The 14,279-nt window shown below is 40.0% G+C and overlaps 1 protein-coding gene across 1 annotated transcript; it reads right to left on the bottom strand.

Moving 5' to 3' along the window:
* Window positions 1–9,300: 9,300 nt before the first annotated feature.
* LOC131220797 (patatin-like protein 6) lies at window positions 9,301–11,878 on the bottom strand. The gene is made up of 3 exons (XM_058215640.1): window positions 10,848–11,878; window positions 10,459–10,521; window positions 9,301–9,943 (listed from the first exon to the last, which is right to left on the bottom strand). The coding sequence occupies exons 1-3, from the start codon at window positions 11,799–11,801 to the stop codon at window positions 9,653–9,655; spliced, it is 1,308 nt and encodes a 435-aa protein (XP_058071623.1). The 5' UTR covers window positions 11,802–11,878; the 3' UTR covers window positions 9,301–9,652.
* Window positions 11,879–14,279: the final 2,401 nt, after the last annotated feature.

Below are 14,279 nucleotides of genomic sequence, written 5' to 3'. Positions count from 1 at the left end.
AGTATCCTCTGTGGTGTGGTCCACATGAGCTTTGGATCTTCCTCATTTTTTGTCTTATGCTCTAAAATGAGCAGGAAAAACAGATGGACGGAATAGATAAAACACTGCATCACGGTGGGTGCTGCAGATTGATTCAGGCAATCCACGTCCGATCTTAAGGTGTGCCCTCGGATTGCGTCCTACTCCCTTCCGTCTATAGCCACGAACGGGCAGTTCTGTAGGTGGGCCCACCGTGATGTATCTGTTTATCCATGCCGTCCATCCCTTCTCTCATATTATTTTAAGGTATGAACACAAAAAACAAGGAAAATCCAACGCTCAAGTGGACCACACGACAGATGAATCTTGCATTTAATGTAACCCAATTTTATTATTTAGGTCCACTCGAGCTATGGATCTGCCTCATTTCTATACACATACCTTAAAATGAACTGAGAGAAGGGATGGACGGTGTGGATACATCACGGTCGACCCACCCAAAGAACTGCTCGTTCATTGCCAGAGACTGACAGGGTAAGACGCAATCCACGCCCTTGTTTGGGGCCCGAGTCACATAGGTGGGTCCCACCATTGGAACAGCAGAAGATGGTGCTCAAAACCTTCAAATTCACGTGTTGTGACTCACCTGACCTTTCGACTGGTCTGATTTTTTTGGGCATCCGTTCATTCAGGTGGTCCACACTTTTTTTTTTTTTTTCCTACATATATTTTTGGTAATGTGCTTTTGTAATAGAGGGATGAGAGAGATGGCTACTCCTTGAAGCTTCCTTCATGGACCACCAAAAAAAAGTAAATCAATGGACCACACCATCTTAAAATCAAAGATCTTACACTTTAATTCAAATGAAAACAACCACAAAAGGACAAAATCAAAGATGAAGTATTGGTGGGCCACCACCCCATGCGCGTGCATCTATGGTACATGCTGTGTACATTTATACAGAGGTGTGCTGATATGACACCAGCACCACCGATGTGGGGCCCACTTCAACTGGATCTACCCCATCCATCGTGTTATTCTCCTTATTTTCACCGTAAAACAAAAATTCAAGCTGACCTAAAACTTAGGTGGGCCGCAGGGAATGATGTAAAATCATGATTAAGAGTTCTAAATTCCAGTGGTGTGGCCCACCTGGGATTTTTACTGGCGTATTTTTTTTGTTGGTGTGTCCATTTATCCTAGTGGGTAGCGATGTATGGATTAGATTGCATAGACACAACACGTTGGCCCGAGTAACAGTGAGATGGCTTTTTTAGGTTGGGCGTTCGGTCCTAACCGTTCCTTGTGGCGTTGCCCACCTGAGTTTCTGTTGGGACTTTTTGTTTGCCCCCTGACATCAAAGGATGCATCTAATGGACGGGTTGGATCTGATGCACGGTTGATGTGGCTCCTTATAAGCTGGTTGTGGTATACAACTCATCTGCACCATTCAAAGTATGGGCCTCATGGCCCAAAAATCACATTAACTAGACCATCCATTGAATCAGGATAGTCGATGGTTTATAATCATTCATTTGATGACCATTGGATGGTTTGGATTGTTCGATGGATGGGGCTTTTGGACTGTTCTCATCTATGGCGTGACACAAAATGGACGGTCGAGATTGACTTGCATGCTAAAACATGATGATGGTGCCGGATCTTAATCCAAAAATCTTTTAGGGTGTTTGTGTAATTTGTGTTATTTGTCTTAGCTTTTAAATTACACAACCGCCAAAATCATTGCTAATAAAGAGAGAATTTAAAAGAATTCAAATGGAGAGATATAAAGATGAAAGCAAAACATTGGATGACACTTCAAAAAGGAAGATGGAAGATTTAAAGAAAAGAAAGCCCGAAAGGGTTAAAGTACGGTCAAAAGGTGTCCACATCATCATCTGGTCACTTCAACTTGTTGGGTCCATTTGGAGGAAAGGGCGCCAGAACTTTTCATAAATTAAGCTAGGTGGGGCCCAGCAATATGTATATGTGACATCCATTCCATTCATCATTTTCGCTAGATTATGCAAGAGTATGAGACTAAAAATGAAGTAAATTGAAAACTTAAATAAGCCACACCACAAGAAAGAGTGGAGATTGGTAATGGCCGCCATTAAATTCTTCTTACAGTCCGGCAAAATGTATATATGCCATCCAAACCATGGTCATATCTTTTTCCTAACTATCTTTTTGTGGGCCACTTAGTGAAGAATTGAGATTGTTTAACTTGGAAGACCTTCAAAAATTGGGGCCCATTAATTCATATATTTATCTTATCAACATGTAAGTTAATTCATGATTCACCTAAAAATTTAATGTATAGTTAATATAATATATATATATATATATATATATATATATATATATATATATATATATATATATATATATATAAAAGAAATCTACAACAAAATCATTGCACTACATGATAACAATCATGTGGTACTACAAATGGATGTGAATTGCTTGTTATGGGACCCAACATGATGTATGTGTTATATTCACCTTGTTCAGCTATTTCGCTGGCTCATTTTAGGACATGAACCCAAATATGATCCAAATCCAAAGCTCAAGTGGATCACACTTTGGAAAATAATAGGGAGTGATCAGTCAAAGGCCTAGAATTTTTTTGGATTAAGCTGATTTTTCCCCGCTTCATCCAAGTGGGAGTCACCTAATGAATGGGTTGGATTGCACATGAACATTGTAGAGGGCGCTAGTAACATTTCAATAAACTGCACCATTTCCCCCCACTATTGCTTGTGATATGGTCCTGGTTGTGATATAGTCCACTTGAGATTTGGATTTGCCTCATGTATGGCTCTTGTACCGAAATGATCGGACAAAATAAATAAATGGTATAGATATAACACATTCATTATGATGGGTTTCATGAAACTTAATGGGTGTTTAATTTTTCAATTCCTTAGTAAATATCAATAAATAGCTTATTATTTATATTTATTTCCATTGGATAATTAAAGAGTATTTTTACCTTGAAATTCGGTTGTAAAAGGTTGATTTAAATTTGTGAATTCTATTGTGATGTATGTGACATATCCACATTATATATCCATTTCACCTAAACATTTTAGGGCATGAGCTAAAAAATGAGATGGATCCAAAGCTCAGATGGCCCATATGATAATAAATCGCAGTCGTAAGAGGTTTTTAACAGGGTAGACGTTCAATTCACTGTTTCATGTGATATGGTCCACTTTGGCTTTGGATCTACCTCAATTTTGGATTCATGCCCTAAAATCATCCCATGAAATGGATGGATGGCATGTATGATCCACATATATTACGGTGGGCTTTACCTGAAATTCACACCCTCTTCAATTTTAATGTAAAAAAAGCAAGTCATCATTGCCAATATATATATATATATATATATATATATATATATATATATATTACATTGATAATTAATTATTAATCATTTACATGCATTTACCTGAGAATCTTCGTAGAGCATAACATTGTAGGTAAATAATATATGAAGAATAAAGTAACTATTGTCTAATAAATTTACTTTCATTTATATCCCAAATAAAACTTATAATGTGGAAACATATTTAATTTCCCACCTTAAAGATAAAAATAATTATTCTATGATAATTAAAAGAGTTTTAATTTAATTCCACGACTCAAATTTCTTATATCAAAGCATGCCAATCTATTTCTATGACATAAATATCTATCATTAGACAGAAAAAACCATCTAAACTATTAATTAGCCAAGTACATAAATGAACATGGCCACCACTAAAATCTTCAAAGTTAGGTTAGAAGATCTAAAACTTTTGATTAATGAACCAGAAAACAATGGTTGAGGATTAATGCTCCATATTCAAAGAAAAAGAGTTACATGGTTAATGGCCTGTTTGGCCGGACCGATCCCACGGTATTAGGAGGGGTGCGATCGCGATATCCCGAGATATGCATGACGAACCAACAGACCCGTGAACTTGTCCGGGAATATAAGCAATCCCATGGATCTTAAAACAATCCACTGACATCACCATCATTACCTTAAAATTGATCCCATCCCTTGGTTGGACGGATTGAAAGGTAAAATCCCGTGATATGCTGGGCGTGCCAAACAGACCCAATGAACTTGTCCTGGGATATGGCAATCCTATGGATTTTAAACCAATCCACTGACACCACCATCATTACCTTAAAATCCATCCCATCCCTCCTAATCCCATGGGATTCACTTGGCCAAACAGGCCCTAAAATACTAAAGTATTCCTATGCAAGAGTGTTATTATTGTTTATTTCCTATCCACATCCTCATCAATCATGTGAATGTCCGGTGTGGATGACGAAAATAGCTCTAGATCCATGAATATGGTCATAGAATGTCTTCAACGGGCAATAACACTTGAAGAACCTAAGCTATATGGGGCCCACCATGCAGTGTATGTAAATACACTCCACCCAGCACTTAAGAACCCTTCATTAGAAATTTAATTACAAAATATTATACTAGGATTCTCAAGGACTCCTCCGGTACTGGAAAAGCTTTATTGGTCCCACCTATTTATATATCCACGCGGTTCATCCCCGCCCATTTTCAGTTGGAAGTGTAGAAGTCAGGCAAATCTGACATGGCTTTATATACATGTTCATGGCAAATAGACATTGCAGTGGGCCCTAAGGAAGGTTTCAACGGAGGGCAACCATTGAAAATTCTTTGGGAGGAACGAAAGGTTTGGATCGAGTTGATATTTTTGTTTTCCCTTCGTCTAGGTTGACGTGGCTTTATAAACAATTCATGTGAAATAAACATTGTAGTGGGCCCAAAGGAAGAGGTTTCAACGGTTCAGTTTGGTCAACAACTAGTTCGATATAAGTTCAAGCCTATACAACATTTTCTCTAACACATTAAGTGTATTTTCAATTCTATAATGTATTTCATTGTACATTTGATGAGTAGCATTAAAATCAACATACGAGGGTAGTCTTAATATATATATATATATAATGGTTTGTTTTGTATCCATTTCTTACTGGCCACTGGTGAATCCCGTGGAAGATGTATGCACCCAAAAACAACGTTTTGTTTAGTCATTTCATCAAACACTTGGCAAGCAACATCAATTTCAAAATAACTTAGTCACAGGGCCCATTCAATTTGAGTTGATTCCAGTCGACGTTCAATCTAAGTGGAGTTGAGATCACGAAAGCTCAAACTTGACTCAAAATTTTTTCTAGCTCCAAAAATCCACCCTACTGCAGTGTGAATTTAATTTCAAGCCGAAGTGAGTCAAGCAAGCTAATTGAGCTAACTCAACTCATGTATTAGTCTAGGTATGGTTTACCTGAGTTTTGGATCAACTTCATTCTATAGCTATACCCTAAAATGAGTTGGCAAAATGTATAGGTGCACAGATAAAACACATATATCATGGTGGGGCCAACCGTGGGCCACTATTGAATCCCAGCTCCAAAATATTAGCATTATAGAAAACTTTGATTGCCCACACCAATTGGGAACAAGTTCACGTTGTGTGGCCCACCTGAGTTTTGGATCATGCTAATATTTGTATGGTCACTTCATCACGGTGAGTTACCTATGTTAGCGGCTTTGATGAAAGATACACACTAGGGTGGGCCCACACACAAACCTATGGCTGAGATCACATCCACATCCCCCCTAGAATTAAGGATACAACCTGATGGATGGACTAGATGCTACATATATAACATGGCCAGCCCAGAGTAATTAGGCGTTTAAGGCAGATAAATCTGGTCCGTACAAACATCATCCAACCTTAAATTGGAAGCGATATAACTTCACATCTGGTGATTCATGCCTGAAGTTGTGTCCCAACTCCATATAAAAATGTATTAATACTCAACATTTTTTACGTGTCCAACTTCATATAAAAAAGTATTAATATTCCACATTTTTTACTCCTTTTCTTACAAGAGTGGCCCACTTCCCCGTGATCCAAACCGTTGATATGAAGGACCTTACTCCGGATAGTCCATTGGCCAATCATCCCCCATAAAATGGTCTTCTATCTTCTATCTGTAGAATGTGGAATGTTTCCATATTTCGTTTCCTACAAGGGTCAGGATCTCTCCATCCAGAGAATTTTTTTAAATTTATTGTCCATTTATAGTGGGGCCCATAAATTCATCGGTTCGGATCACTGACCCATGTTCTTCACTTCCACAAGATGGAGCATGAACAGACAAACATTCGTCCAGAGCATTGTATAATTCCACCTATTTAGTTCTTTTAAGTAAAAGTACGACGGTCCACTTATGAAGCTTCTCAACCACTCCTTGCTTTTATTTATATATATCTTTGCTAAGCCCACGCACGTGTAAACCTCAGCTCACGCACACGCCAGCAAATAAACTATCGTAGCACACGATTGCAACATCCAAGCCATCCATTGGAAGGGAACCATTATATAGATTCATTGTACCAGGAACCAGATCGGTCCACTATACAGGTGGGCCACAATTAATTGAAAAAAATACAATTGTGAAAAAAATCAACTGAAGTTTTATAAAACGTCCATTTATTTCTGACATCGTGGCCCACCAAATGAGTGGATCACCTTTTTATATTTATATAAGAATATATACGGTGAGATCTACATGATGAATGGACTGGATTTATTTTATCTATATGCCATGCTGTCATACATGGTGGCTTATGCACTAAATGAGTTGTACACGCGTGTCGGCTTAACAAAGCTCTTTTTTATGGGTACATTCATATTGTATTAATTATAAATAAATAAAAGGCATTTAAATGAATTTATTATAATTATTATAATATTAATCAATTAAAAGGTGTAGCTAAAGAGTGTCAGCTACTCCTTATGGATGCCTTTAAGTGGGGCTACACTCCCAAAAGGTTCATCTACAGTGGGCCCCACTCCACCAATCACAAAAGATCAGGACATTGATACTGCTCTGTCAGATTGTGACCATCCATATGCATGCTTTACGGAATCGGTACACGTGTCATTAGATGGAGCACTTATAGTGCTCCTCGTTGCATCTATCACTTAGACAGTCTAATCGTCAGATCTGAACCGTCTATTAAGTCCAAAGCACGTTTTAATGGTTAGTAATAAAAAATACACTGATCAGATGATCAAATCCATCCCTGACTGGTAGTTATTTTTGTAGCTCTCCTTCTTCCGATCCATGGATCAGATGGTTAGGATTGTATAAAAAAAAGTGATTCTTTAGAATCATAAGCAATCTATGATGGGCCCTAACAAATAGATTGATCAAATTGTTGATTGGACCTATTCTTGTGTAGATGATCTTGACCGTCCATATTAAAGCCCAACAATCTGATGGTTATGATTGTCGCGTTGGTATGATATTTTCATGGTAGCCCTTGAAATATATGGTGGACGCAATGGACAGTCTAGATCAATCGACTGGAGCATTTCTCTGTTAAAAAAATCTCTCTTTTTTAAATTTTAAATATCTAAATGCACACCCACTACTGAAATCCGGACGTACGCACGTGCCAAAACACGTGTGAGATCAAAGCATATTTAAATCTGCTGCCTCAAAAATCAGACAGTTTCCCTCCTCTGGTGGGGACACAACGTACAAACTGACATCTAAAACAACTTTTTCTGACCGTCCATATGTTGTGGCCCACCTGAGAAGTGAAAAGTCCTTTATTTTACGCCAGAATATCTAAACAGTAAGAACGTATCATGCAAAAGCATTCCATATCGGCTCGTGTGCTGTGTGTGGATAGGCAGGTTTCTTACAAACATGGGTGGAATCAAAATCTGACAATTTCACTTCTTGGGTGGGCCATAATGTCCACATGAACTACTAAAATAGCTTTTTCTAGCCGTCCGTTTGTCTTGTATGTAATCCTTATGGCAATTTTAGTGGTATTATTAAATCCAATGGACAAATGTCCGTCTATCCAAGGGCTGTGATTCAATGATGGGCCAGCAAAATAGGCAATATATGTGTTTGAGATTAGAACAGACAGCACACGTGTTAGAGATTTGGGTCATTTATTAAGTAGTTAATAAAAGGTAATAATTTATTGCGTGAGCCAGGCATGTACATTAAATTAAAATAGCTTGACTTATATATATATATATATAGCGTTAATTTTTAGTGGCCCCAACGAGAAGTTATGGGGCCCACTATGATGTCCGTGTGATATCCTTTTCAATCATTGATTATATGCTTAAGTTAGGACATGAGCACAAAAATAAAAGTAGATCCAAAACTCTGGTGGGTCATGCCAGGAGATAGAGGGGGACATAACAACCACCATTGAAACCTTAACTCAGAGCTTTATAGAAGCTTGGGTCAACATAATATCTGTATTTACAATTCATCCTCATGGGAATAACCTTATTAAGGGTTTATATGGCATTTAAACGTTATAATGAACCCTTAGATGGCTTGGACAATGGGCATTTCCATCTTTAATGTTTCATGTCAGGGGAGTCACTTGAGTTTCAAATTTACTTTTTTTTTTGAGATTTATATCCTAACATGAGTTGACGCAACTAATGTCACACAAATATTATAGTAGCCCCCACGTATCTTCCAATAATAAGAAACTCATTAAATTATAACTCTAGGACCTTTTTAAAGAGCAAAGTTATCCTTTCCTTGTGAAAGTTAACCTTGTGTTGAAACTCTTGAAAGCCTGCCATTGAGGCACGAGAATAAGTGTATAAAAATTAAAACATAAACCTACTACGAGATAATCTCATTAATTGAAATTCTCATATAAAAGCTTGTTAAACTTCAAAATTGTCCACATCATGACCATGAGCACCTTAAGCAAACGTTATCCTTAATAGCTGTATGTTACAAAGATGTCACTGGTGATAAGATGAGAAACCTAAGGTTCCAATTGGGTGGTCCAATTCTGGTGGACCCCACACCCACCATGTAGGATTTGCCATATGCTAAAATGGTACTTTCCTCCAAATAAATGCAATTTATAGTATTTCATGTTTTTATATGGAACTTTAGTAATTTTACTTATTGGGAGGAAAACACCATTTTAGGACAAAATTGAAAGCGAAAGCTATGGGACCTGCCAAAATCAAAATTAGACTCAAGCTTACCAACCATTCACTTTAAATTGGTTTGTTGGAAATGGAGAAAAGTATTAGAAAGTGACTGAAAGTGGCTCTTCTGCGTGAATGCAACTGTAATTACCCACCATTGGTCTAAGAAAAGGAATTTGTCCTACCTTTCGAAGTCTTTCAAGCCTTAGTCAATTGACATTTCCACATCAACAAAGGAGTGATAACAAGCCCAACCACATTACCATATTCACATATCTATCAATCTCATTTATAAATTTCAATTATAATTATCTTAATAAAAGCTCACCCAGTTCTAGCTCCATGAGCGGCAAGCAAAAGAGAGAAACACAAAGGTGGGCCCTACTTTCATCAACACCTTTGATAAGAAAAGGATTTTATCCAATTTTCGAAGTCTTTCAAGAACTTGTTTTAGTCAATTGACATTTTCACATCATCAAGGGTGTAACAAGCTCAACTACATTAGCATAATCACATATTTCACAATCTCATTTACAAATTTCAAGTATAATTATCTTAATAAGAACTCGCTCAGCTCTTGCTCTACGAGCGGCGAGCAAAAGAGAGAGAGGTGGGCCCATTCCCATTAACATGGCGACAAGGTCGATGATGAAGTTCTCGGGGTCGCTCCTTGTTTGATCATGACCGTTGGAAGACCACTCGATCTCCTCCGTCTATCTTCCTTGATCAGCTCCTTTGCAGCCCACTCGAGCTTATCCATGTTCGTTTTCTCCACAATCTTCTTCCCGCGAAACAGGATCGACTCGACATTCCTCTGCATTAGCATCTCGTCCGCCATCGACAAAATCCTCCTCATCTCACCGGAATCCAAGCTCTTCGATGCCCCCGGTGATCTCATGGCATTGAAACTGTTTGCCTGTAATTTTCATGCAAAATATTATTTAGAATCTTAATTTATATATATATATATAAAATTTTAAATCTCAAGTAGACCACACCATAGGAAGCAGTGATGATTGAAAGTTCTCTTAGAAACTCTGTGGGGGGTTACAAAAGTTTTGGATAAAGCTGGTATTTGTGTTTTCCCTTAGTTGCGTGACCTTATAAATTAGTTGGATGGCTAATAAAAATTACAATGAGCCTTAAGAAGGTTTCAAGGCATCATTATCCCCATTGTTTCCAGTGGTCGGATTTGCTTTATTTTGGAGCTCATGCCCTAAAATGATCTGGGAAACCAGATGGACGGTGTGATACACAACAGATACATCACGGTGGGCCCCACAGCGCCCAACACCACCCAGCTAGTGTTAGTGTCACCACCCAATCAGCTTCTAACTCAACCCCATCTTTTACATGATGAAAAACTAACCTAAAGTTTATACACTTGTGAAATGACTAAAATATCCTTAAATTGTTTCAAGGTAAATATACCTGAATACGAATGTAATTGCTCGACCGCAGATCTCCAAATGCCATGGACACTGCTTGATCAACCTGTTAGAAAACAAATTAAAAATTAAAATCTCAGCCCTTGATCGACTGCCCAATATGCAGTTTGGACCGTTGGATCACCCAAGGTACATGAGCCCACTCAACGATCAGAAACCTACGTTTAGTGGGCCCCACAAGGATGGCCCAGATTGCAAAAACCCGGCTGTGAGTAAAACCAGTGGGGCATACATCACAAATTACATTTTTCTTTGGCCCCAGAACGAACGGTTTAGATCACCAACGTGGCCCACCACTATCTAGAAATTCCAGGTCTAACCCCGAGGGCATTTTGGTCATCTTAAAAATCAAATTCGGAAATGCCATCATACCATGTCCGAGACGCCTTCTCCGGCGATCCTGACAAACTGCTCCCTCCCGGGCGTCATACTCCGGCGACCGTACAACCCGGAATCTGACTCTCCGTTCCCCAATGACACCACTATCAGATCCTCCACTCCACGACAGAACGGGAACTCCTGCTTGTTGTTCAGCACGTGCGTGATCGCTGCAGCCGTCGGATTGCTCATCGCCACCCCTCCATCAACGGCCACGATCTTCGTCCTCCCATCCAGGCTCCTCATCTCCACCGCGGCCCCGGCCACTGACGTGGCGCGGCACACCTCCTTCATCTTGAAATCGTAACCGTCTGTTTCCAGCGCGTCCGCGCGCGAGAACAGGAACGGCGCCCCCGTCAATACATCGTAGCAGGGTATAAGCACTGGCTTCAACGTATCTTTAAGCGTATACTCCGAAAACGTCTTCCGGTATATGCGCTCAGATCTCGAACCGCCAGGGCGGAAAATCCGCCTTAGTAGTCCCGGCTTCGCCGGAGATCGGTTCTCGGCCAGGAACCTCAGGGCTCCGTCGGCGGTGAAGAGAGGCCGGCCAGACTTGGATCGCGTGAGTAGGAGAGCGGCGAGGATCCCGCCGGCACCGGCGCCGGCGACGACGTCGAAGAAGTCGGCGATCCGGGCGTCGGGGTCGCCGGATATCTTGCGGAGGGAGGATTCGAGAAGGGAGAGGGATTTCGCGGCGAGGATTCCGTCGGTGGAGCCGCCGGCGTCGATGGAGAGAATGCGGACCTTGCCGCCTCCGGTGACGGCGCCAGCGGCAGTGTTGCCATGTTTTGGAATTCCGGAGGCTGGAGAAGGGGATTTTCCGGCGTGGAAGAGATGGGGATCCGAGGGAAAGAGGAATTTCTCTTCGAGAATGGAGAAGATCTCGTACGTGAGCTTGTCTAGGTCGAGGCTCGGCTCGAGCGGAACTGCGGCTACGGCTGCCATCGATGAGAGAGAGAGGACTTTGGCGCGGAGCCTTCTAAGCCGTTTAGCTAAGCTGTTTTGGAGAGAGAGAGAGATGCTCAGAGAGTAGGAGGTTAGATGCTCGTTTGCATTTTATAGCGGGAAATCACGGAGGTGCGCACGTTAGAGCAGACCCGTGGCTTTGAGAATGAGAGGGAGATAGTTAGATAGGTCGTGGGGCGAGGAATCGGCGGCTTGTCGTTATTCGAAAGGGGAGCAATGGGTCGGGTCCTTCCGCGGGTCAATCCGCCCGACGTGCTTTCAAATCGGGTTCGGGCCAAGACATGTCGGGCTTGGAAAGAGGGGAAAAAAGTAGCCAGTTTTCAAATTAATGGATTAGGCTTGGTTTTAGCCCTGTTGGCCCACCGCGCCCATGTATTGAATTAATGGGTTCGGCCAAATGGCTGGACCAAACCAGACCCATGACCTGAAATTAAAGCTCCCAATAATCACGTGTGATTGTTTTATTCAGGTTTGCAGATGACATGAAGCAAGAATGTAACTCCTGTAAGAATTTAATATGAATTTATTGTAGTTAAATAGCTCTTATCTTAAACCACCGTGATATAATTATAAGTCACAATAAACTTGGATCAACCTTAAGTATTATAAATTCAAATATGATATCACCATCATTCATGCGTTTTGTATAAGCATGTTCAATAAAGATAGAACAATCACAATAACTATAATAATTAAAAATTAAGCAAGCAAATACAAAACACAATGATAAATGTAACGTTATAAATTTTCACTGTTTTAGATTTTCAAAAATTCTTAAAATTTTTTATTAATTAACTTATAATATCACTTAATGACCATTAGCACTCAATGTTAATTTATATAGGGGTGGTACCAGTAAAGAACTGCACAAGTCCAATTAATCAACCGTAGGAAGCCAATGAATCCACCAGATCACTTGAACATCAGGTGTAACCCCATGATTTTCTCACATAGGACCCAAATCTAACCGACACATCGCTAAATAATCAAGACAATCATGACTAAATTAAAGATTTAGCTGAGGCTAAGTCAGATAAAGCCCGAATTTTGACTAATAGACCAAATCAACCCCGTTACTCTTTTACCTTAAGACAGACGGTTTTAGAGTAATCATGACCAAATCTTCACTTTCACTAATTATAAATAAGCTACACTATGAACATAGTTAATCCAAACCCTAATCATTGCCCACGAGAAATATCAATACCATATTCATTTAAGAAATGCCCCGATTTCCCGAACCAGCTCTAGACCGCTCGTTGGTAGGCCACTAGTTCCAAAATTATAAAATAATGTCCGTCTTATTGAGCTTGACGTCCATCGGGGGAGTCGGACCTGGGTATTGTCCAGAACTGCTTAACTTGAGCCAAAGGACAAGTGCATGAGAAGTGCAAATACCCTAAAGGAAGAAGCTGAAACTTAAGTGAATTGGGTCATCTACTTTTATGCAAAGTTGAGGATTTCGGACCGTCGGTTTACTACCAAACTTCTCGCGTGGAGTAAAGATATTTTCTTACTCATATCCGTATAGTCGCGGCCCTGATCGACTATCGGTGACCGTTGAACATACTTCTAATCATATCTGTCGATCGGCGCATCCAAATGGCGGGCCGAATATGTCCACACGTAGATCGTCATTAGGGCTAATTATCCCGTGGTGTATATCAATATGTACACCGCGTAGTGGGCCCTAACTCTTAGAAAGACCCTCCCAGAGGGCTAGTATAGTAAAAATCTAGCCCTTGGGGTCATTTACACCAAACCTGACATTATAAAAGGGCCCCATTTGAGCACCCCCTCTCCCCATACGAATTTGCCCTAGAAGAAAGAAAGGGAGAAAGAAAGAAAGAGGAAGAGAGAGAGGAAGAGAAGAAGAGAGAGTAGGGTGGGGGAGGCTTTAGTGCTCCCCTTCATCGGTCTCCTCCAATCAAGCCTTAGCGTCGATCATTTTCCTCCGCCAAATCTGTTTCATTCGTGATTGGAAGATAAGAAACAAAACCTACTTCTCAACCTAGGTTTTTCTAAAATAAATTGAATGAATCTTACCTAATTGCTTATAAATTGGTATATGAATCATTTTCTCTAATTTTCTAACCCAAGGAGCAACATGAGTTGAGCGAAACGTTATAAGGTGCAGACTATTATTCTTAGGTGGCCTAGCACCAATTTTAGTATGAGTTTAATGATTTTGATTGTTTGGATGATGTATTTGAAGGACCTAGATAAAACCTAAGCAAGACCTTACATTTTAAATCCTCTCAACAAACATGGATTGATTATGGCATGTTTGTTGATCCCCAACTTGATTGGGCATAAATTTGGTGAATGCATGTTCATTGTTGCTTGATTCTCGTATGATCATCCCTTCTAGCTTGTATGTTACATTAATCCTTGTTGCATATTTGTGCTTGCATAAGTCCTCAATGTATGTTATGCTAGCATTAATCCTTGTTGCAT

This window comes from Magnolia sinica, chromosome 12 (assembly GCF_029962835.1).
Source record: "Magnolia sinica isolate HGM2019 chromosome 12, MsV1, whole genome shotgun sequence".
NCBI classification, from domain to species: Eukaryota; Viridiplantae; Streptophyta; class Magnoliopsida; order Magnoliales; family Magnoliaceae; genus Magnolia; species Magnolia sinica.
Note: the sequence above shows the minus strand (reverse complement) of the source record. Positions and strands in the feature narration are given on the sequence as shown.

Bases quoted from the DNA above. Each gene is read 5' to 3' on its own strand.
- LOC131220797 (XM_058215640.1), bottom strand. From the start codon at position 11,801: ATGGCAGCCGTAGCCGCAGTTCCGCTCGAGCCGAGCCTCGACCTAGAC. The intron at 10,522-10,847 runs GTATGATGGCAT...GTTTTCTAACAG, and splicing joins GAGAAGGCGTCTCGGACATG to GTTGATCAAGCAGTGTCCAT. The intron at 9,944-10,458 runs GTATATTTACCT...TGAAAATTACAG, and splicing joins GCAATTACATTCGTATTCAG to GCAAACAGTTTCAATGCCAT.